We start from the raw sequence: 23407 nt of genomic DNA, 5'->3' as shown, positions 1-23407 counted from the left end.
TCACCAAACACTAAAAAGCTTTATTTCAAGACAATCTTTTGCAGCTGGGTAAACTCGGTTTTCAACAAAACCAGCTGTATTCACCTGAAAGACAAGATATCTTCGTGAAATGAAGACTTATACAGGTAAAAGGATCCTCCAACAATGACCCATTATTGCTCCGAGAGATGCAAGGTGTCTCAACTATACGAGACACGATGGACTGAGTTACTGACCAATAACACAGAGTTGTCCATACCAAACTGTTATTCTGGATTGTAGGCTAAGAAACTAAGGAGCAGCACCAGCAGCTTTTGGAGCATAGCAGTGTGAACGGCAAAGGGGAGAAGAACTTTTATTTGTTTGTGTAGCTTTTAAAGGGTGAGAGAAAGAGAAAGGTGTGCGGGCCTAGGAAGCTTATTTCAGAAAGTTGTGGGGGTTGAATGTAGGGAAGAGAAGAGCAAGCGCATGGTTTCGCGTCTCTGCCCTCTCTGTGCCTTCTTTTTCTCCATCTTCTATCGATCCCACAATCCGGCACCTCTAGCAACTTCACCCGGCGAAGTACTGGTACATTGATCTTACTGCATGGTAATGGATACTGCAGCAGCACACCATCATCTTCAAAGGGTTGAGGGAGCTGGACTCTGGTCATCATCTTCTCTGCAATATCGTAACGTACCAACCTTCTATCTGTGTCGAGATGGATTATCTGAAGCTCCTCGTTGAAAGCACATGCTGTTACCAAAAGATCGTTTCGAGGAACATGGCTGTAGCAGTCTGGAAACTTCGACTTTAGTATATCCATGGAGACTGTAGAAGGGTCCTTCCGACTACAACTTCACGGAGTCAAAATTAGTAGGCACGAAAGATTAATTTTCGTTTGAAAAACAAAATTAATTAAATTAAAACTAAAAAGTTCTGTGTTAAAAGTAAGTATTAATAAATTGTAAATGACAAAAAAATTGGAAATAATTTTATTTAAAAAATAATTTAAAAATAAAATAGTGATAAAAATTAACTATAGTTGAAATAAAGTAAATAATTATTTAAAATTACTAATTACAGTTTAAAGCTAAAAAATGTAGAGATCTTATAATATTTAACATATTAAATAATTTTACACTTTACATGTATTTTATATGATTAATTTAATTTAACAAAGGAACAAGAAAAAACTTTACTTGAGATTTTTTAATTTAAAAAAGAAAAAGGATTTAAATTGTTTCAGCTTTAAATTATGATAGTAAACAGGATTAAATATTCATACAATACGCCATGTATTATAGCTAATTAATATAAAATAATGACCTAATTATATGTACGAGAAAAACCATATAATAATACTTTTATATATAAAATAATATTAAAAACTAGGGGTGGCATAGAATCGAGCCGAGCCCGAACTTGCCTATGTTCGAGCTAAGCATGATTTAAATATTTCGAACTCGAGCTCGAGTCGAGCCTAGCCTCGAGCCTAAAATTGTTTTGGAACTTGAACCGAATAATTTTAACCGAGTTCAAGCCGAACTCGAGTTTCAACATTCATTTAAAACTTTTCAAAAATTACATGTCTCGAGTTTGATTTCCAACATACATTTAAAACTTTTCAAAAAATATATGTCAAATAAATTGTATATAAAATTGGGCATACATTTACATAAAATTGATCATACATTTTACATAAAATTGGGCATAACCTCTACATAAAATTGGGTATGACCTCTACTTAAAATTGAGCATAAGGGTGGCATCGAATCTAGTTGAGTCTGAACCTTCCTATGTTCGAGCTGAGTTTGATTTAAAGATTTCGAACTTGAGCTCGAGTCGACCTAGCCTCGAGCCTAATAATTTTAACCGAGTTCAAGGTTAACTTACATTTAATACTCTACATAAAATATATGTCAAATAAATTATCTATAAAATTATGCATACATTTTAAAAAAAATAATGATAGGGGAGGTTCGGGATTGAACCTCGATAATGGATTAGAACCCTCCAATATTAATTTTTTTTACTCCAAATGTTGTCTAGCTTATTTTGTAATTTTTGAATCTGGCCATAAATTTACTACGGCCTCCTTAGTGCCCCTGATTGAAAATTTATATTCTAGGAAAAACATAGAAAAAACTAAAAATGTTTTTCCTCAGATAGATATTTCCAAAAAAACCTTTAAATAAAATCCTATTACTATTAAAGACTTACTAGAAAATTATAAGAAATATTTTAAAGTTTTCTTAGGAAACTTAAATGGACCTCTTATTGCCTCTTTCAGAAAAATAAATAAAAATTAATAATCAATCTAATATATTACTATACTTATCGATAAATTTTTAATTAAATAAAATGTCAAACACAAAATTGCTATGAAAATTGTCTCTTGCTAAAAGTATTATAACATCAACTGTCAAATAGTTATTCAAAAAAATTTTTATACGGTTTTCTAACCAATTTTGGCAAGAAAATCTTACTTAGAAAATTATATGATTTTTTAATAAAAATTTCTAATTAAAAAAATGTTTCCAAAAAACACAAGGCACTGATAGTCCCTATATTTCTATTAAATTTTTTTTCAACATTTATTAAAAAAACCACTAATAGTCTCTAGAAACGTATTTCTACTAAAATTTCTTTTCAATTTATTCAAGAGCATGAGGAAGGGAAAGAGTTTTTTTTTTTTTAGTTGTTTATGATCTCGCACATGTTGCTGAGAAATTGGTTTTCCGCCGAGACGGCGCGGAGCGAAGGCGCTGCGCCGGCGTGGTTCTATCATCAACGATGAAGTGGCGGCGACGGAAACAGAGGGGAAGAAATCATAGGGTAGGGGATGTAGCGGTCGGCGAGGAGCTGTCAACGGCAACATAGGCGAACAGGAGGGGCTTGGCGTTACTCCCATGTCCCTCACTTCTAATCCCGTGACTCACGAGCCCATTAATGACTCGGCTCGCGAGCTTTCGAGTCGAACTTTGATTCAATCAAACTCGACTCATTAACTCAAATGAACCCTAACTAGATCTCGAACTCCAAGTATACCAAATCAATCCAAGCCGGAACTGAGCCGAGCTCGAGCCCCTCCCGAGCTGGCTCGGTTCGAAGCCACTCCTATTAAAAACACAAGTAATAACCATATTACATATCGTTAAAAAATCAAAAAATAATTAAACAAATTGATCAATTTTTCTTTTTCTTATTTTATTCTGAATAAAAAGTAAAAGTCATTGTAGCAAATCCCATATATGCTTTTAATTTACCCAACCCGACCTGACCCAAAAAAACCAGAGTTGAGGTTTCTAATTTCACTCCTACGGGTCGGGTTCTGGTCAAAGACAGGTTTTTCCACTCATATATGAGCCAGTGATATAAACTAAGTTGAGAGGGGTCGGATTTAAATTGGGTTTACAGGGATGGGACGGATATGGGGTTACAATGATGGTGATCCAGTGGTTTTCCATTCATATCGAATATGCCAAAATTCGACACGTATCAGCCCTGGTCAATACCGTTCCCTATTGACTCTCTCATAGAATATGATCATATCGGAGACTTGAATTGCAGATGTGACATCGCCTCAATCAGTTCCAGCCAACAAGACTCACTTTCCCAAAAAATAAAGAATTAAATTCAAATTTCAAACCATTAAAGAAGTGAAGAAGATGCCAACAAAGTTCATACCCATGGGTTCAAATCTTAGAATTAACGACACTCCATAACTTCTCCACCGATTTGCAGAAAAATCTTTTCAACGAGGATCCCATTTGAAGGGGTTCCCCCTTCCCCCTGTTTTCACTTGCTTTCATTTTCAATTCACAGAGAAAACCGTAGCCAGCCGATCGATAGATGATCTCTAACTTTTGAAAAGGACTACGGAGGTAAAGGGGGCTGAGAAAAAGTAATAAGCCATTGTCGTCTAGTAGAATCCATCTTTATTGAGACTGTATCTGGGGTAATCGCCATCGACAGGAAATTGGATGATTTCGAGTATCTACGGAACTCGAACAGGAAAAAGATGGAGGAAGAAACCCCATTAGATACAACTACGCTACAACCCAAAATTAATCAACCTAAAGAGAAGGAAATTTCCCAAGTTCGAGCTTGGAAAAATCCTTGTCACTAGTCCGCCTGACACTATAGCAAAAATCTCTAATAGCAGTGAGAACGTAAGGCGAAGTATCAGTGGCGAGCCACTGCTCGACGGTGAAGAGCTGCTGCTTGCAGGTGATGTGGGGGCCGGTCGAGGTGACCTCCACATAGTTGCAGTACCATCCGTGTCCGGAACCGGTGCCGTCGGATGTGAGATTCATGTAGCAGATGGGTCCATCGAGGCAGCTCCCCCGGCCGCTGAAGATATCCAGATTCCCCCTCTCGAAGTAGTCGTGACTGGGCTCCATCAGCCCTCCCCACGTCTCCAGATTCGGAATCGCGACCGTGGAACCATAGGGATCGCTCAGCGTCAGACTGATGGTCGAGTCGGTGCCGCCCTTGATTATCGATCCAGTGCGGACGTACACAGTGTAGACGCACTCATCCGCCTGAAAAAAACAGAGAGAAAACCAGAAATCAGTGAGTAATCCCAGAAAAGAAACTCAAAAAAATTGGGGATTCTTTCATTCATGGAAGGAGTGATTACAGCAGATCGAGTGAGAAGGGGGAAGCAGGCGATGAAAGAAAGAAGGATGAAGATGGATTTCACTGTAGGCATCTTTTTTCCTCGCCCGTCGCTCTCTTGAGAGATGTCTCAAATGGATTGGGTGGATTTTATAGAAATAGGGAGTAGGCTGAAAGGAAGCTCACCGAGAAGAAGACCGCTACTGCGTCCGTCTGTGCAATAAGTTACCCCTTATTATTTTATAAAATAATATTTTTATATCATTTAAAATATTTTTATTTAAACAACAATATTTTAAATAACATTTGGAAACAAAATCTAAAGTTTGTATGCTTTCTTTGAACGGGCGTTTGGTCTAGTGGTATGATTCTCGCTTCGGGTGGGAGAGGTCGCGAGTTCGATTCTCGCAACGCCCCAATTTTTTTGTAAAGAGTAATTTCTTAGCACCACACTGTATCTACTCTTAAGCATTTTATACGCTGGAGGTGTTGCACAGTTTCCAAATTCCTTCAGCTATATTCTTACGTCTCTTGAGCCTCTGAATCAACAGAGTCCTTCTCCTAACTCTGTTTCGGTTCTTTCCTCTTACCCATCACTCTCCGTGTTTTAATCGAATTGTTTTCATTATCTATTTATGGTGAAACCGGTTGATTCAGGACGACAAATTGAACTTAGCCATGGCCGTCTCTGAAAGTGCTCTCGTCGGTGCTTTCTCCTTCGTCGTGCAGCTCCTTTATTTTAACTATTTTCGCTTTGCCCATGAGTCATGGCGCCTATGGCTTACCGTTGCTTCCTTTCCTATCGCCTTCTTGCCCTTCTACGTTCTCGTCTCCCTCTTAATCGCTGAAGACAATGCCTCCTCCGGCCCAGTCATCTCCGGACTTAAGTCTCTCGTCTACAATGTGGCCGCCGGAGCCGCTCTGTTGTTCAAGTACGTGAAAGGTAAGGTCGGGGACCCGTGGTCGTAGGCTCTGTGCCTTTCTGTTTTATTCTTCCACTGTCTCGATTTTTTCTTTTCTTGTGTTATTACACCTGATACTGAGAGATTGATTGCAGATAGGTGCGTCATGGTGAAGAAGGAACTAAGTGATCGCCTCGCTGCGCACTCTTTGTACCTTTCAAGCATCGTTCATGCCGCTCGTTTTCTTGCCGATCAGTTGGACCGCGCTTTTGAGAACATTATGGACTACGATGACAATGAGGAACACGATAGAAGTGATGCAGTTCCGAAACCCGTCGGAGATGATGCTCCCCGTGACAGCAATGATCATGAATATTACAGCGACCTTGATAATGGTGGTGAGAGCGAGTTCCCAATAGAGGATGTTGCAGATTGTGCGGCCCAAAGTCATGCGAAGGATGAGACCAACGTGGAGACTGAACTGCAGGTAGAAGAGAAGGAAGACTCAAGTGAATGGGACAGCGAAGAGAGATCAGATGGAGTAGGAGATCACGAAGAGGAGGACGGCAAAGAATCTACCAACGGGATCGGAGAAGAAGATGATATGTCTAATGATTGCGGAGAAGAAAGCGGATATAAGGAAAGAGATGAAGAGGTAAGAGATGAAGGTTGGTCGACGGGGGAGGTTGATTCAACCGAAGAAGATGACGAAGAATGGATTATTGTGGGTTTAGATTAGACGCTTGTAAGAAGGAAACAGGAATTATTATGAGGTTTTCCAGCAACGCTGAAGAATTCTTTTTGTTTTTCTTTCCCTGTTAATATTTTTGTCAACTACAATCAGTATAGATTAGAGCTAATGAATTCTGTTCTGGAAGACAGTTTCAGTTTCACGCATAAGCATTAGGGTTTTCCACTATTCAACCCACTCAACCCAAGTGACCTAATTATAGCCTTTTGATTTGGGAGGTTCTAAAACTTTTTGTTCCTGTCATCTTATCCAAGGATTAATAGTATGTTTACAGTCACTCTGGTTTTAAGACAAGTCATCAGAACCACCTGTTCAGAACCATAATAACCTAATCTCTACCCATAACCAGAGTCTCAAAAAATTTAATGGAGAAACTCATCTGGTTCTCTTTTGAACCAGTCCATTTGATCCAATCAGTTGGGCAATTCAAGAGTTTGAACCCTAAGTACCGTTGGGTGATACAATTATTCAAGTGTTTTGGGATTCAAGACCTGGAAAAGGAGACTAATTGAACCCAATTCAACCACCAAATACAGGACTAAATCTAACAGTTACATCCTACTAGGTCTGTATCCATCTTCAAAATCAGCCTTGAGATAAATAAATCAGGTTCAACTCGCAGAGAAGCGACAAGAAATCATGATGGGTTTTGGCATGAAATTAGAACACTACACTGATATTCAAGGGAAAATCATAACTGTGATAAACAACATGGAATCTATTAAAACAAACTTCGCTAACAGCCTATCATTTTACAGATGTCACTAATTTTCATAAGCTGTTTTATGATTTTGTTAATCAAATTGCTGCCGAAGCTGCATCTCTGTTTCACTCTTCCAATTAGCATGACTGGACTGGCCTTTCATTCTTTTGCTCTTCTCCTTATCTTTAACCGTTGACCCTTTCTTCTTTGTTGGCTCTTTGTCGGGATCAGCAGGTGGGCGATCCCCACACACAGGACACACCATGCCTCTTGCATTGGAATAGGTCTTTGGTATGCCACATTGTACACACATCCTGATCAGAAAGGAACAAACGATCAAGAGAAAAAAGTAAACGGCAATGTGAATAAAATAGTAATGAGAATAGGTACAATAGCTCAAAAGAACTACCTAAGAAGATCTGCAGCATCCTTGGGTTCAGGATTGGCTGCAGAAACCACACGTTTTCCCTCCGCAGTTGGCCCTGTAGAAGATGCAGGGGGAACAGTCCTTTCTACATCAGTTCTTACTCGATCACGAATTGCAACTAATTGGGGTTTGGCTTCCACAACAGCTCCTGCAGACCAAAATTATGGCCATTATGAATTATTGACTTTTCTTTTTGTTCAGGTTATCCAATTGCATTTCATCCAAATAATGGATTCAACACCTGGTTTGAATCTAGCATTATGCCAGACACATAAATCAAACAAAACAGCTCCACTACAAGTTTGAAAAAGCAGAATAGGACTACAAACACTTTTTTTGTGGAAATAAAAAGAAAAGGCAGAAAGCTTACAAATACAATTTTCTAATATCTGAATACTAATCATATCCTTTAAAAGGAACATAATGTGGATTGGGTCAACACCACACCTTATCTGTTCCTATATTAATATTAGTTCTTTTTCCACCAAAATACAACAATTTTTGAAAGTAAAGACTCAGCTCAAAATGCTAGAAAGCAAACCCCTACTACAACCAGAATAATTGAAATGAAACATATTATCTACCGCTGAAAAAAAATCTGAGCTGCATTTAACTTAAAGTTTGCTCATGCAACATTTCAAAACTAAGCACCAAGAAATCAGGGGAAAAGATATTTGTAGTCAGAAAAAGGATGCAAAAGATGGATGGAACCTTCCTAACTGTTTCAGTCGCTGCTGAGCTCAATAGTTCCAGTCTTCTACTCTTTTCTACAAACTTTTTCTCATAATGTTACAAAATCTCCATAAGCCTGAGTCAGCCTGGGAAATGCAGTTTCCTTTTTTTCATTCATAATCAATCAATAGTAAGGCACTACTGCCAATTAAAGGAAAAACTACAGATGCAAAAGGGCGAAATAGAGAAAATAGAGAAGAAGCATAAAAGTTGTTAGAGATACAGTAGCTACATCTTTTCTAGAATTCTTTTTAAGATTTTGAATATGGTGAGGTGGGTGGTCTGAGCCTTCATCCTAGAAAGGGGTCTATCTGATACAGAGGCTTTGGAAGCCAGCCATTTGATGGATTTTGTAAACTCGGTAAAAATTCGACCTTCAGAGGCTGACAAGCTCATTTGGTGGCCAGACAAAAGACGTACTTTCTCTGTATCATTTGCATTCGGATACATTAATGGCTAGAATCCGTCTCAAAGGGAACATGAGGTCTATTTTGTATGGTGTCTCTGTGCACCTCCTAAGATAAAAAATTTCATGTGGAGCGCCTGTCAAAACAAGATTCTCTCAGCAGACAGGCTTAGAAGAAGAGGTCACCCCTCAATCGACCCCCTTGTGCCCTTTTGGCAACACTGAAACTGAAACCACAAGCACATTCTGCTACAATGCATCTTCTCATGGAAGGTGTGGACTTCCATTCTTAGTATGATGGGGTTACAATTCTGTATGGCGCCTAATCTGATCTCTTTCAGCAAGTCGCTCATTGGTACTCCCCATCCGGGTCTCGGAGAAGTGATGCTCTCCGCTTGTGCTAGTTTCATTCCATGGGGGATTTGGAATGAACGCAACCGAAGGTGATTCAATGCAAAAAGTGAATCAACGGACCGTGTAGCAGACCAAGTGGACATATCTCTTCTTGGCTTCTGACTAAGAAGTTTTTCTCCTCCCTAGTGGGTACCCCTATCCGTGAAAACTGGAGAACTTTGGCAATGATGCACTCTGGGACAAAGGTCCAAATTATGCAGGAATGGACTCCTCTTGAATCCGGTTACCTTAAGTTGAATTTTGATGGCTCTTCTCTTGGTAATCCAGGGATTTCTGGCTTCAGAGGGATTATTTCGGATCTTTCTAGTAATCATCTTTTCTCTTACACAGGCCCTTTAGGCATATCTGATTCTATGTCAGTTGAGCTTCATGGCCTCTTCAATGGGCTCCGTGTTTTCAGAGACAAGTGCAGCGGTCCCCTTCATATTGAAAGGGACTTGAAGGTGGTCATTGGATGTGTGAGTGAGCATCCTATCCCCCGTGGCGTCATTGGGACATATTTCGGGAGATTGTAGAAATTTTCTCAATTTTACCTTGTATTTGGTCTCACATTCTGAGATCCACAAATTTGACAGCAGATGTGTTTGCCAAACAGGGAACTACCCTACAATCGCTTGTTGTTAGGGATCTGCTCCATCCTCTTTTTTAATTTCTCTTGTTAATATAATTACATCTTTATAAAAAAAAAAGATTTTGAATATGGTGAGGGAATATTTTCCAAACCAGGAGAAAATAAAACAGTTTTCTCGACAATGGAAATGTAAGATGAGTTGCTGAATGGGAAATAAGGATAATATCATAAGCAAACACGACAAAAATAGAAGTAAAACACAGATGACCCTTTCTTAGCATAGCACAAAATATCATGATTCTCATAGTTGGCCGGAGGAAATGAGAACTTCTTGAAAGAAGTTCTCTACCACGAAATTCGTCAGTAACCAATTTCAAGTTCAACAAAGTAGGTTCAAAGAGAACTAACTCTTTGAAAGATCGGTACTTGCTCTTAGAAATATATTGTTGTTCATAAAAATTTCAAATTTGCCAAATGAAAGACTGCTGAGGCATCTTAGGGAAAACACGGTACACCTCATTCTTCTAGTCTCATTAATTAATGGCTAAAATTTTCCCAATATTTGAGTAATCTTACCCGCTGGAAGGTCTTTTTTCTCCTTCTTATTCTTCCTGCCACCATACCTTCCCCTCTGTTCGACATTCCTCACAGAAGGTTGCTCTTCCACGCAATTGTTAAGAAAAGCCGGCGGCCTTGCAACCTCCAGAAACAGAAGCAAAAAATAAGAAGAAGCGCAGCAAAAATTAGACCAAAAGTCCAAAATCACCGTAAAAAAATCTGAAATCTTTTAATTTATTTTCTGTCGGAGAAGAAGAAAAACCTCGGAGAAGGCATCGAACGCGGAGGGAAGGGACGAATTCGAAGAGGGTTTCCCGAGATCAAAGACTGATTTTTCTTCCTTAAAACGGTTTCGGACCCCATAACCTTCGTTGTCTTCGTCGCTCAGCAAGGAATCATCGGAAAATCTCTCTTCTTCTGCGTTCTCTTCCGCCGAGGAGTAGTCCTGTAAGAGTGATAGGCTCATCGCGTTTTCCCGAGCAGGTCACCTCCGAACTCTTGTTCCGGTTTGTAATTTGTGCACTGCAATAATCCGTTTATTCAGATTTCGGAGATCGGAGCTGATTAGTAATCGGGACAGGACACGATCAACAATCGGATCTAGTTCGTTTCCGGATCCTTATGTTCCTCGCAGGGCTGTCTCGAGGGACTCACATGAAAATGCAACCTGCAATAGTTTGTGTATGAAATATTTAACTCACATACAATTGTGGATTGAACGGACTTAAATGAATTTATATTTTTTATGCATTCACATGTATTAGACTGAATTGGGTGACAAAATCCATTTGGGACATTTACCAAAATAACCGCTTTGAAAATTCTATTTTCCAAGATATCAAATTCCAACACTTATTTCGCAAACCACCCGATTTCAAAGTTTGAAATCCATGCGACTTGGTCAACTTGACACATCATCGAAACCTGTCCCCCATGTAGAAGAGAATAGATCTTCCCTAGAAACTTCAAGCGTATGTCTGATTTGAGACGATGGTTTAATTTTTTTCTAATTAAAGATCATTAGGGTGTTATAATTAAATCTTCTCTGTAATTAACATTTCCATGGATGGTCTTTAGAAGATACAACATAAAATAGATAAGCAAATAACATATAGTTTTTAAAGAATAGTCCCACATAGATTAGTGAGAAAAAATATTTTGAGTTTATTACTTGAAAAAAAGGTTTCTTAAATTGGTCAGTCCTATTTTAAGATAGGTTTTTGATTCAACTTCACATGGTATCAGAGTAGTGGTATATGGCACCTACCGTGGTTGATGTCGCAAGTTGACTTACATGAATTTTTGGCTTTAATCCTAAATAAACCGAATTACCCAATCATAGTTTTGTAAAGTCTCAAGGTAGAAATACAGAAAAAAATACATATTTATTAAGATTAGACCCAATCACACGAAGCTAGTGAATTAAACCAATTATTTCTTTATATAAATGGTTCCGATCATCCTCTCCGTATGAGAAAATCTGAACTCGATCCCCAATCGAGAAGAAGCTCATGCGTTGACTCCTTTATGGAATTCTACGACATGCAGGCCATGAGCAACAGGGAAGTTCTTCAATTCTGCAAAACCCGCCGCTTCGGAAAGTTCCCTGAGCTCCTCCAATGACCGTTCTTTGCCCTTGACACTGCAAGCCATCATCAGGAGATCGAGGCTGGTCACGCGGAGGGAGACCGTATCTTTTCCCAGTTCCGGTGGAACCACGAATTCCAGGGCGATCACTTTCCCTCCCTCCGGTAATGCCTCCCAACAATTCCTCAGCAACTTCACGCACTCCTCGTCGTTCCAGTGGTGCAGTAGGCTCTGCAAGACAGATTTTCGGAATAAGATTTGATTTGGAAAGCCAAGTTCTTTCTTCTAGGGAAGATTTACGAGCAGTCTGCAACTAATTACCAACCTTCATTAAAGCGGTTTCTGCTTTCGGGACGGCCTCAAACACGTCTCCTTCAATATGTACAACACCTGCGGAAGTTAAAAACGAAAGCTCGGAAATGCTCAGAGATCTCAAGATCGATAAAAAAATGGAGACCTACACGCAGAGAACGAGGTTCGGAGTGTGATTAACCTGGGTATTGAGGTGCATTGGCGATTGCATAAGGCAGATCAAAATTGATTCCTCGAATGTGTGGATACTTGGAAACGATCATGGAGACGCAGGTGCCAACACCTCCACCCACGTCGATAATTTCTTTCACCTGCTCAAACCCATTATAGACTGCAAAAACTTCTGCCATAACCATGGCAGAAATATTGCTCATCGCCTCATGGTACGCCTTGGTGTATCCCTTGTCCTTCGCTGCAAACTCGTAGAGACTCGTCCCATGCGCCTTCTCGAACGGCAAGCAGCCTTCTTCCATCACAGCGTCCTCAAGATGATAGAGGCCCGCCACCGTCGCCTCGTGCGAAGACAACAGAAACTCTGCCGCAGCGGAGACACCGTCGGTCCCCGGCACCAAGCTGGTCGCCCAGCTCGCCAGCCCATACACGGCTTCTTTCTTCTCTCCTTCCCTGTAAGAAACCATGAGGAGGGAGTTGGCAACGAGGACTCTGAGTATCCTTTCCAGAGCTGCAGAGGCGTTGGGGTTGGTAGTGGGTATCTTGGCGACGATCTCGGAAGGGGAGAGGGAAGCACCGGCGCCAGCCTGATCGATAATTTCGAACACTTTGAGGTTAATGGCGGCTCTCAGGGCCATGGGAAAGCAGACCAGACTTTGCAATGCCAACCCAGCAAGACGACCTGCAATCTGATTGCCGTCACCCATTTTGATTCTTGATATCTCAGAAAGATCTAGCTTTGCCTCACAGGGATCAACCTGTAAAAAGGGGAAGACAACTCCGATCCAAATATAATGCTCTGATTATGCCCAAGAGAAAAATAGTATTTATAGATTCTCGAAATCTAGATTAAAAAAAAAAAGTCGAATTCGGGCTTAGAAAAGTCTGAGACCATTGACTTGGATGAAGAGAACTAAGATAAAATAAATGGGGTTGTGTTGCCCTTCGTTTCGGAGGATCATGTCCTCTCCATTATCGATTTTTCTTCTTCTCCGTGAGTTAATAATCTGAACGAGGAGAGCGATGGGAGATTTCTTAATTTGGATTTGGTGCAACTTTCAAGTTTCAACAGATTATTCTGGGTTTAATCGTCTACACGAAATGTTGGTTCACATGGTTAGTAGGTCTGATCTCATTTTTCTCTTTCTTGATTGGGTGGAATTAAGATCGGTTCTTCAACGGATCCACTTGAACCAGATCTGTTTATTAAAATAAGTGTAAACAGAGGAGTTGATTGAACGTGGTACCTTGATCCCGAGGTTCTGTTCGATTCAGGTTAACCAATTAAATTATAAAATTAAAAAGATATTGTCGCCGCCAATTTTTTACTCGCCTGCCTGCTGTCCGTCACTTTCTCAGCATAAACCAGACAAACGAAAGTTTCAATAGAACGATGATGAAGATGACGAGGGGACACGTGGATGAACGGAAGCGTGACCTGAAATCCGGTAATAACGGAAATATGTTTTGAAGTTAGATAGTTTTGTAAATAAAATTTTGAAATACTGTAATCAGGTAAGTGTTCAAAATAATAATAATAATAATAATAAATATAAATACAGATTTAAGTAACTAAGTCGGTCAAAATTTGCCACCTTTAGTAATTCATAATATGGGATTTTTTTTTTTTTTTGGATGACACTTGAGTTGGGTGAAAGACTAATTAAACTAATTAGTCTTAAGATCCCAATTTAGATAATTTTGATGATAATAAATATTAAATTATGAATGATATATATTAAATAAATTTTGAAGTTCATAAATCTCTAAAAAGAAATTTTTAGCAGTATATTTGTTCGATCGATCATGATCGATACAAAAAGAGAAGCAAATAGCTCATGTCAAAAACACCATCCAATCAATCCAGCAACACCGATTGACAGAGCAAAAAAAAGGAAGAATTATTTTTGCATATTGCCAATTCAAAAGAGGCAAGAAGAGTAAGACGAATAAAAGGAGTTGACTATTTAGAAAGAAGTCAATCACTTTGGTTAGAAAATTGAAGACTTAAATTTTTTAGTCGAGTCCATACATAAAAATCCCTATGCGGGTTTAGACTTGTGTGACCTAGTTAATTGCTATAAATCAAGTAAGGGTGGGATATTATAAATTGGTTATTGTGGTCAATTGAGTGGCGTTAGTCTTTGTATGGGGTAGTATTGTAATTGGCCTTAAAGGTAAATTATTATAGACATTGTAGGGCAAGCCAAACTCAGGGGGGGTTAATGCACATGACTCAGGACATGATCTTCATGCGTATTACGCAGTTCATGTCCTGAGGTCGTTAGGCAACGCCGAAATTCATGTCACGTACATGAACATCCATGACTTAGGAGTTCATGTCCCAAGAGTAAACGGCGGAAAGTGCTTTCTGCCCGATTTTGAGAATCATCTACATGACTCACGCACGGGGTTGTCTCTCGACGAGCGGGGCTGTCTCTCGGGGCTCTCTCTGCCGCACACCCTCTCTGCCATTTCATTCCCGCAACCCTCTCTCGGTGTTGTCGCAGCCCTCTCTCGATGTTGCCGTAGCCCTCTCTCGTTCCCGCAACCCTCTGTCGGTGTTGCCCGCCGCCGTTGCCGGCCGTCGCCATTGCCTACTAGCTCGTCCCCGTCGCCGTTGCCCTCTGGCTCGCAGCTGAGGAAGACGATGATGGTTTAATTTTTCTTAAGTTAGGAAAAATTAAACTATCTTCATAAAAATAATTAATTTATAATTTTTATTTATAAACTAATTATTTTTATTTATAAAATAATTCATTTTATTTATAAAATAATTATTTTTATTTATTTAATATATTTATTTTAAAATTACTATATTAAAATAGTGATTTAATAGTCATAATTAAAATATTGTTAAAATAAATATTTTATAAATTATTTTTGGCATAATTATCCGATTGCTATAGGTAATTAAACCAATAGTTTTAAATTTTGTGATAATATATTATTAATTAATAATACATAAAATATATTATGGACAAATATATAGTGTGTTAAAGTTATGATTAGATCAATTTTTTCTCTTAAATTATTCATTTTTAGGTTAAAGTATATCATATGTTATTAATAAATTAATAACTCAACGTATTACTTTCGTTTTTGTTATTTATAATTTTATTTATTTATTATTTTTAATTAATCATGTAGGTATTTCATTGGCTCATGTAATTACCATATTAATGCATAATAAAATATCTTATTCAATTAATAAATATATTAGTATATTTAATTATACATTAAATAACTTATTCATGTAGTAATAATGGTTGTTTTACCTAATTTGGGGTTTAAGGATTATGTTGTAATTAAGTGCACTATAAAGGTTTAGAGATTCTCTTATTTTTTATGTTTTTCTCATGTTAGGGCACTAACACTGGAAACTATTTTCCAGTGCACATGAAGTCATCAATACTAACACCAAATGCGAAGATGATCTTCATGTACATGATTGACATGATCTTCATGTTGGACATTAACATAATCTTCAAGAATCCATTTGGGGCACTAACCCCCCTCAGTGGTATCTCAAAGTGCTAAAACATCTTAGGAAGTAAACAAAAGGATTTTGAACTACAAAGAAGAAAATTCAAAGTGTACTTCCATGTGTACACTCTCCTGTTGCCTATCAAAGTCTTCGGAGGCTTTCCCTTGTTGGGTTTTAGTGTTTTTTTACTCTTCGCCCACATCGACGCCCCCCGTCCAGAGAAAAAGGGCTGGCTTGCGTCACACGAAGGTGGACTCTCACAGGCTTCTAGAAGGCTGCCACGGTAGCACCGTTTTATCAAATTGTAAACGAAAACGTGTCTTCTTGCTGTTCGGCGTGGTACCAACTTTGCTATATGGATTGGGTCGGCACAATTTTCTGGACCCTAATAAACCTCCAGATTTTACAGTAATTTACTATTCTACCCTAATTTACTTTTTTGCAAAAATAAACAAAATAGAGGGTACCGAATTAATGATTATAATTAATTTCTTAATATTTTTTTATTAAATTATAATATATTTTTTTTCAAATTGTAAGGAAAATAATTTTTTTTATAATAATACCATTCACTTTATTATATTTATTTTATTATTAAAAATTGATGAGTGGAATCGATTAAAAGAAAGAAAGCTTCGGTAACATTCAACGTTATAATAACGTTACCATTGTCATGTGGACCGGTCTTGTCTTCTCTTTGCGCATTATGTGAGAAGCATATGAGAAGCACAAGCATGATTTACGTATGTGGGACCCATTATTAAGAAAAGTTATCGCCAGAAGTCACGGAGGTCACGAAAAGTCACCGTTTCGGCAGTGGGTTTTAAACCCTCGAGTCTCAGCTGCCATTAACGAGGTATTGACCCAGTGCGGCAAAAGGATAGACCTAGCGCTTCATAGTAGAAGCTTCTCATGGTAGGGCGCGTTATGGGATTTGGTGTGCGGAGGAAACATTGTGAAAACATCTCTTACAAAGGATTATTTTCCAGAAGCTTCAGAAAAGTTGATTATCTCGGTCATCTCACGGAGGAGTATAGGGGCTTTCGTAGAGCGAGAGGAAGACGAAGAAAGAGCTTTGACCTCTCTCTCATCGCATGGCGGATTCACACAAAAAATCCCTCTTTTCAGCCTCTTCTCCGCCTGCGATCCTTCCTCTTCTTCGTTAATAACTCTGTACTAACCCTTCACATAGTATTAGAGTAGGTGGGTGATACATGGGGCTTCACCCAAAATTTATTAACTAAGAGAAAAAATACCTTTCCTCTTACTACAACTTTCTTAAGATCAGAAAGCCAAAACTCAAATCTCAAATCATCTTAACTCACTCCTTTATGGAATTCAACTACATGCAGCCCATGCGACACAGGAAAGTTCTTCATCTCTGCATATCCTGCTGCTTTGGACAGATCATTGAGCTCCACCAGCGTCCGCTGTTTGCCTTTAAGGCTGCAAGCCATCATCAGGAGATCGAGGCTGGTCATGCGCAGAGAGACGATATCGTTTCCCAGTTCCGGCGGAACCACGAATTCCACAATGATCACTTTCCCTCCCTCCGGTAATGCCTCCCAACAGTTTCTCAGCAGCTTCACGCAATTGTCGTCGTTCCAGTTGTGCAGTATACCCTGCAACAGACAGATCTTCTTCAGGGCTTTAGAAAGCTAAAAAACAAGTTCTATGGAAGATTTCTGAAACTAACCAACCTTCATAAAAATGGTTTCTGCTTTTGGAACGCCCTCAAACATGTTTCCTTCAATATGTACAACACCTGATCAATGCTCAGAGATGTTAAGATCGATAAAAATGGAGACAGCAGAGCAGTAAATTAGAGGAGGTTGAGAGTGTAACTAACCTGGGTATTGAGGTGCACCCGTGATCACGTAAGGCAGATCGAAATTGATTCCTCGAATGTGTGGATACTTGGAAACGAGCATGGAGACGCAGGTGCCAACACCTCCACCCACATCGACGATCTCCTTCACTTCCTCGAACCCATTATAGACCGCAAAAACTTCTGCCAGAACCATGGTGGAAGTATTGCTCATCGCCTTATGAAACACCTCGGTGTATTCCCTGTCCTTCGCTGCAAACTCGAAGATACTCATCTCATGCGCCTTCTCAAACGGCACGCAGCCTTCTTCCATCACTGCGTCCTCAAGATGATATAAGCTCGCCACCGATGCCTCATGTGAAGACAACAGAAAGTCCATCGCAGTGGAGGCGCCGTCGTTCCCCGGCACCAGGCTGGTTGCCCAGTTCGCCAGCCCGTACACGGCTTCTCGCTTCTCTCCTTCTCTGTAAGAAACCGTCAGCAGGGAGTTGGCGACGAGGATTCTGAGTATCCTTTCCAGAGCTGCGGAAGCGTTGGGGTTGGTGGTGGGTATCTTGGTGACGATCTCGGAAGGGGAGAGAAAAGCGCCGGCGCCGGCCTTAGCGATAGTGTCGAACACGTTGAGATTAATGGCGGCCCTCAGGGCCATGGGTACGCAGACCAGGCTTTGCAATGCCAACCCGGCAAGACGATGTGCAATCTGACTCTCGGCATCCATTTCCAAAATCGATCTCCTAGAAAGAGCTAGCCTTGTAGCGATGAACCACTTCATATGAAAAAGAGACGGACGATAATTCTAACATCGCTGAAATCCAGCCACACACGTCTGAAACTTTTTGGCTTCGGTGAAGAAAAATCCCGAGAAGGAACTTGTCCAATTCCTACACGTGTCTGTGATCATCAAAAGATTTAATTAAAGTCTTCCCCCTTGGAGTGGGCGGCATCTGTACAATAAGGACTTTCTTCTTCTTAATTTGTTGCAGTCAATAGTGGTAACAAAATTTCTTCATTCAAAATTTCTATTTTGAATACTTTTTTTATACGAACTATGCCATTATGACCAAATAGACAATGTGTATGTCTATATTGTGAATCAATAGGTGCCATTTCATAAGAATATATATTTTTTTAGTTATGAAACATTTAGTTTCGTTTTGGTAAATTCATTATCGGGACCATTCTTGCAATTATTTTTTATTTCGGCAAATCCTGATTTCGATTCATGGAGTCGAATTTTTTTAACAAAGGCTGGCCATAGGCTGTTGGATGAACAAAAAAAAAAGGATTTTTTCATCTAAATTCTAGTTAGGTTTTATCGGACAAAATAAAGGTTAAGGTGGAGAAGAATAATGGTTTCTTGTGCATATGGACTTTGATAAAATCATGCGAACGAAACGCTTTGGAAGAATTGTAAGTTGTCTACATCTCATTACAAGAATGAATTAAGGCCATCCATTCATGTAAGTTACAAAAAAATGAGTCGCCTTACATGATCCACTTATACCCGGAACATATATGGGAGACTTGACCACAAGACCTCAATTTAAGAAACCCCTTATTAGACACATCGAAATCTCAAGTTTTTAGATACCGATTGCTAACCAAGGTAATAGATAGCATTGAGGTAAAAACATATTTAACTACATGTTATACATTTGAATTATTTTATATTTCACCTATTGATCGAGTGTTATAACTATTTAGGTGTCTGAAGTCATAAAACTAACATTAAAAGTGTGGAATTGGGTCTAAGGCCTATTCCAAAATGACTAGCAAAGTTAGGATGTCTATTTTCTAACTAATAAATCTAAGATATTTGTAATCACTAATTCATGTAAGACTATTATGTAACATTCTCTCCCTCTCACATGTAGACCATGTTTAGTAGTTCCTACATAAGAACAATTTGGGTGGAGGTCCATGTATGAGAACCTGTTTTGATACCATGTGAAGTTATATCGAAAATCCATCCTAAAATGAAAAACCAAGTTAAGAAACCTATTTTCTAAGTAAAACCTAAAATATTTGTACTCATTAGTTCATGTAAGACTTTTTTTAACAAAAAGAGTTATGGGGGACTATTCTTTGTGCTCAATTTTCTCTAATATAAAGTGGAATGTCTTTAATACATTTAAATAAAAACTAATGATATGTTACCTTAATTATAGAGATCTCAATAGTTGCAGAATTAGGCGTGGGCATCAGATCGGGTTTTACGGAGAATCGACCCGAAAAACTCGGGTTTAGGTTTCTAATTGCACCCTGTAGGTCAGGGGCTGGGTGGGAAAAAACCCTTTGAGTTTCGGGTCGGGGATGGGTTTTCCCAAACCTGACCTTAACCTGACATGAACCCGACCCACATATGAGACAGAGATATAAAACAAAGTTCAGACGGGTCGGGTTTATGGGGACTGTTGGAAGATGGGCCCAAACCCACATAACTAAGGAATGCCCACACATCCAAGAGATGTGGAAGATGGGCTCTAGGCCCACAGATCAAGGATAAGGCCCATAGGCCCATATAGTGATTGCAATATAGTAAATAAAGAGTCATCTCATAGAGATGACATTGATGTAATTAGGTTAAAGTTTCAAGTGCATAATTATAATATTTTAAGTTATTAATCTATAAATTGAGTTTCAGAGGAAGGATTATGACAACAAGTCCATCACCTCTTCTTCTTCTTGTTTTCTCCCAATGTGGGTCTTTTTTTTTTCTTTGAGATAAATCCATGGAGTCTTGAAAATCAACAGGGACGGGGCGGGGACAGGGTTACAAGGAAGGTGATCAATTTAGGGTCAGGTTCGACGCAGGGGCAACAATCCTTTCTACATCAGTTCTTACTCGATCACAAATTGCAGCTAATTGGGGTTTGGCTTCCACAACAGCTCTTGCAGACCAAAATTATGGCCATTATGAATTATTGAATTTTCTTTTTGTTCAGGTTTAGTTATGAAACATTTGACTCACATACAATTGTGAATTGAACATACTTAAATGAATTTATATTTTTTATTCATTCACATGTATTAGATCGAATTGGGTGACAAAATCCATTTGGGACATTTACCAAAATAATGGATTTGAAAATTCTATTTACCAAGATATCAAATTCCCACACTTATTTCGCAAGCCACCTGATTTCAAAGTTTGAAATCCATGTGGCTCGATCAACTTGACACATCAGTGAAACCTGTCCACCATGTAGAAGAGAATAGAATAATCTTCCCTAGAAACTTCAAGTGTATGTCTAACTTGAGACAATGATTTAATTTTTTTTCTTATTAAAGATCGTTAGGATGTTATAATTAAATCTTCTCTTTAATTTGAACATTTCCATGAAGTACTTCTGGTTAATGATCTTCATAAGAGACGACATGAAAGAGTGAATCAAAGAACATATAGTTGTTAAAGAATAGTCCCACATAGATTAGTGAGAACAAAAATCTTGAGTTTATTAGTTGGAAAAGAGGTTTTTTAAGTTGACTTGTCTCACTTTGGGATAGGCCTTAGATCCAACTTCACATGGTATCAAAGTAGGTACTCGTATGCGGGCCTCTACCCAAACTTAAATCATATGTCTTCTTCGGCTAGGATTGGTTCAGTCAAATGGTGGAACCCCCTCCTCAGATTTCGTTTGTCCTTTCCCACAAAAAAAGAGCAGCCAAGAGTTGGTTCTCCGCACCCACGATGACAACTAATTAGAATTGCTTCACGAGGTAGGTAGTGACTGCTGGATCACAAATAGAAACGACCGCCATGAAATCATGCAATGACGTGAAGGCTGGTGGAGGAAGATGAATCTGGTTCACAGAGGCTAAATGTTTTCCAACAGAGTGCTCCTAAACGAACCAGATTCAAGTTTATAGAGGCTTGTATCATTTTCGGATTGAACCAGATCCTAAAGTGGCTTGATTTGATTCATATTTAGATCACTCTCAGCTAGTGACAAATCTGTTGGAGAAGAATCAAACAAAGTGCTCCTAAACGAAATGAATCTGCCTTAGAGATCTTCCATGGCTTGATCACTCTCATCTTTTAGCCTCTTACATTTTTCGTCTTCGTATCTCCACCACAATCAGTGACACCATCTCGGCTCCTCTTTTCCCCTTTCTCTTGTGTCTTTCCTCTTCCTACCTATCCCCACCATGACAAGCGACCAGAACTCCTACTTTTCTCCTTTCAGCACGATTTTTGTTTCCCAACAACCAGGTATCAAGCTCAACTCCTCCTTTTATGATGAATTGAGGGAAGAGGAAGGGGGGAAGAAGGAATTTTAGGGTTTTAAATAATGCGCAAACATGGCATCACAGGGATAGGTTTCGGTGATGTGGCAAGTTGACTGACATGAATTTTTGGTTTTAATTCTAAATAAACCGAATTACCCGATCATAGTTATATAAAGTCTCAGTAGGTAGAAATACAAAAAAATTACATATTTATTAAGATTATACCTTATGTTTCAATCACAAGAAGCTAATGAATTATACCAATTATTTCTTTATATAAATGGTTCCAATCATCCTCTCCCTATGAGAAAATCTGAACTCGATCCCCAATCGAGAGCAAGAAGCTCATGCGTTGACTCGTTTATGGAATTCCACGACGTGCAGGCTATGAGCAATAGGGAAGTTATGAAAAACCCACTGCTTAGGAAAGTTCCTTGAGCTCCTCCAATGACCGTTCTTTGCTCTTGAGACTGCAATCCATCATCAGGAGATTGAGGCTTGTCACATGGAGGGAGACTGTATCTTTTCCTTGTTAACCATTTTTTCATGAGAAACGGTTTCTCATAATCATGGTCCTCAACTTCTACCAATTGCAACTGCCTCAGTAACACAAAGCCTAGAAAAACCTTGATGGGAGGTTGGCTAATAAGATCTAAGGTTTTGGTCCCCTATCTCAGTTACTCACTCACCCCTTCAGTTTTACACCATCGCTGAGAGTGATCAGAAAGCGGAAGTACTAAACAGAAGCAGAGAACAGGAAGTCAATGATTTCTACACGGAATCTGATCGTATGGAGGGAAGAATGATTTCTGAACTTCCATTTACATTTTATACTATGAATTTCATGAAGTTAGAAATTCACGTTAGTCTTACAGTTGGTATCAGAGCAGTACCTCTGATCCTTAGTATTGGTTTGATTTAAGCGATTAATTTTTGCTCTTGCTCTCTATTTATGTTTGGTGAGCGTCGTTTTTACGACAAATGATATTTTTCTGGTTGGAGAGTCGTCGGGAATGTCGATGTAAAACATCCCGACAACTCGCGGTTGTCGAGCGACCACGACTGATCATGCAGACTAGCAGCGCTCGGCCAGAAGGCTGATCAACACCGTTCAGCGCACTTTGTGCTCTCACTGTGGCGCGACGACTAGCGACTATCACATCAACAAAATGTGTCGGAGCCGACGCCAGCGACCATTCCGAAAAGTTCGTCAGCGTCGACGTCGTTACGGGATGCCAGTTACAAGAGGTTTCTACACTCGGTTGGAGGTTGAAGACGACCTCCAATGCGTAGAATCATGGTTAATTAAAACCATAAGGTATTTTGGTAAATACTGAGCGCGTTAGTTCGGGTTGAGTTGTCTGCGCGTCGCCGTTCCAACTCGGTAACCAAGTCTCAAGCCGAGGCGACTTGGTGTAAAAATTAAAAAATAAAAAGAAAAAACGGTGGTTCGGGTCGACTCGGACGGGTTGAGTTGGTTCGCCCGTTCCAACTTGCTGAACCGAGCCGCTCGAGAGAGGACCGAGCTGACTCGATTCTCAAATTTGTTTTTGCGCCATGGGATTCAAAATCGCACGCTGGAAACAAATCCAGCGCCAGTGACCATTAAGCCCAATAGTCTTTATGTGTCTAATATGATGCATTTTATTACTTATAATTATTTTTATGCGTTTCAACATATACAAAAATGCATGAAATTACATTTTATGCATAATAATATAGTTTTAAATTATGCGTATATTATGAG

At 39.2% G+C, this 23407-nt stretch overlaps 4 protein-coding genes and 1 non-coding gene across 5 annotated transcripts; 1 reads left to right on the top strand and 4 right to left on the bottom strand.

The window, feature by feature from the left end:
- Nucleotides 1–3882: 3882 nt before the first annotated feature.
- LOC137936875 (PLAT domain-containing protein 3-like) lies at nt 3883–4766 on the bottom strand. The gene is made up of 2 exons (XM_068781816.1): nt 4604–4766; nt 3883–4505 (listed from the first exon to the last, which is right to left on the bottom strand). The coding sequence occupies exons 1-2, from the start codon at nt 4673–4675 to the stop codon at nt 4038–4040; spliced, it is 540 nt and encodes a 179-aa protein (XP_068637917.1). The 5' UTR covers nt 4676–4766; the 3' UTR covers nt 3883–4037.
- Nucleotides 4767–4926: 160 nt separating this feature from the next.
- Nucleotides 4927–4998, top strand: TRNAP-CGG (transfer RNA proline (anticodon CGG)). Its single transcript has one exon. It is a non-coding gene; the product is annotated as a tRNA-Pro (tRNA).
- A 1819-nt stretch (nt 4999–6817) lies between these two features.
- Nucleotides 6818–10539, bottom strand: LOC137937636 (uncharacterized). Its single transcript, XM_068782742.1, has 4 exons — nt 10308–10539; nt 10064–10187; nt 7347–7512; nt 6818–7251 (listed from the first exon to the last, which is right to left on the bottom strand). Exons 1-4 carry the CDS (start codon nt 10509–10511, stop codon nt 7029–7031), a joined length of 717 nt encoding a protein of 238 aa, XP_068638843.1. The 5' UTR covers nt 10512–10539; the 3' UTR covers nt 6818–7028.
- A 1015-nt stretch (nt 10540–11554) lies between these two features.
- Nucleotides 11555–12822, bottom strand: LOC137937185 ((S)-scoulerine 9-O-methyltransferase-like). Its single transcript, XM_068782280.1, has 3 exons — nt 12126–12822; nt 11958–12022; nt 11555–11863 (listed from the first exon to the last, which is right to left on the bottom strand). The coding sequence occupies exons 1-3, from the start codon at nt 12820–12822 to the stop codon at nt 11555–11557; spliced, it is 1071 nt and encodes a 356-aa protein (XP_068638381.1).
- Nucleotides 12823–16883: 4061 nt separating this feature from the next.
- Nucleotides 16884–18148, bottom strand: LOC137937184 ((S)-scoulerine 9-O-methyltransferase-like). The gene is made up of 3 exons (XM_068782279.1): nt 17452–18148; nt 17303–17367; nt 16884–17224 (listed from the first exon to the last, which is right to left on the bottom strand). Exons 1-3 carry the CDS (start codon nt 18146–18148, stop codon nt 16919–16921), a joined length of 1068 nt encoding a protein of 355 aa, XP_068638380.1. The 3' UTR covers nt 16884–16918.
- Between the last annotated feature and the right edge of the window lie 5259 nt (nt 18149–23407).

The sequence above is a fragment of the Aristolochia californica genome, unplaced genomic scaffold (assembly GCF_029961685.1).
Source record: "Aristolochia californica isolate CCGP_79_NKW_82.1479 unplaced genomic scaffold, dmAriCali1.0.hap1 SCAF_7, whole genome shotgun sequence".
In the NCBI taxonomy this organism is placed as follows: domain Eukaryota; kingdom Viridiplantae; phylum Streptophyta; class Magnoliopsida; order Piperales; family Aristolochiaceae; genus Aristolochia; species Aristolochia californica.
Note: the sequence above shows the minus strand (reverse complement) of the source record. Positions and strands in the feature narration are given on the sequence as shown.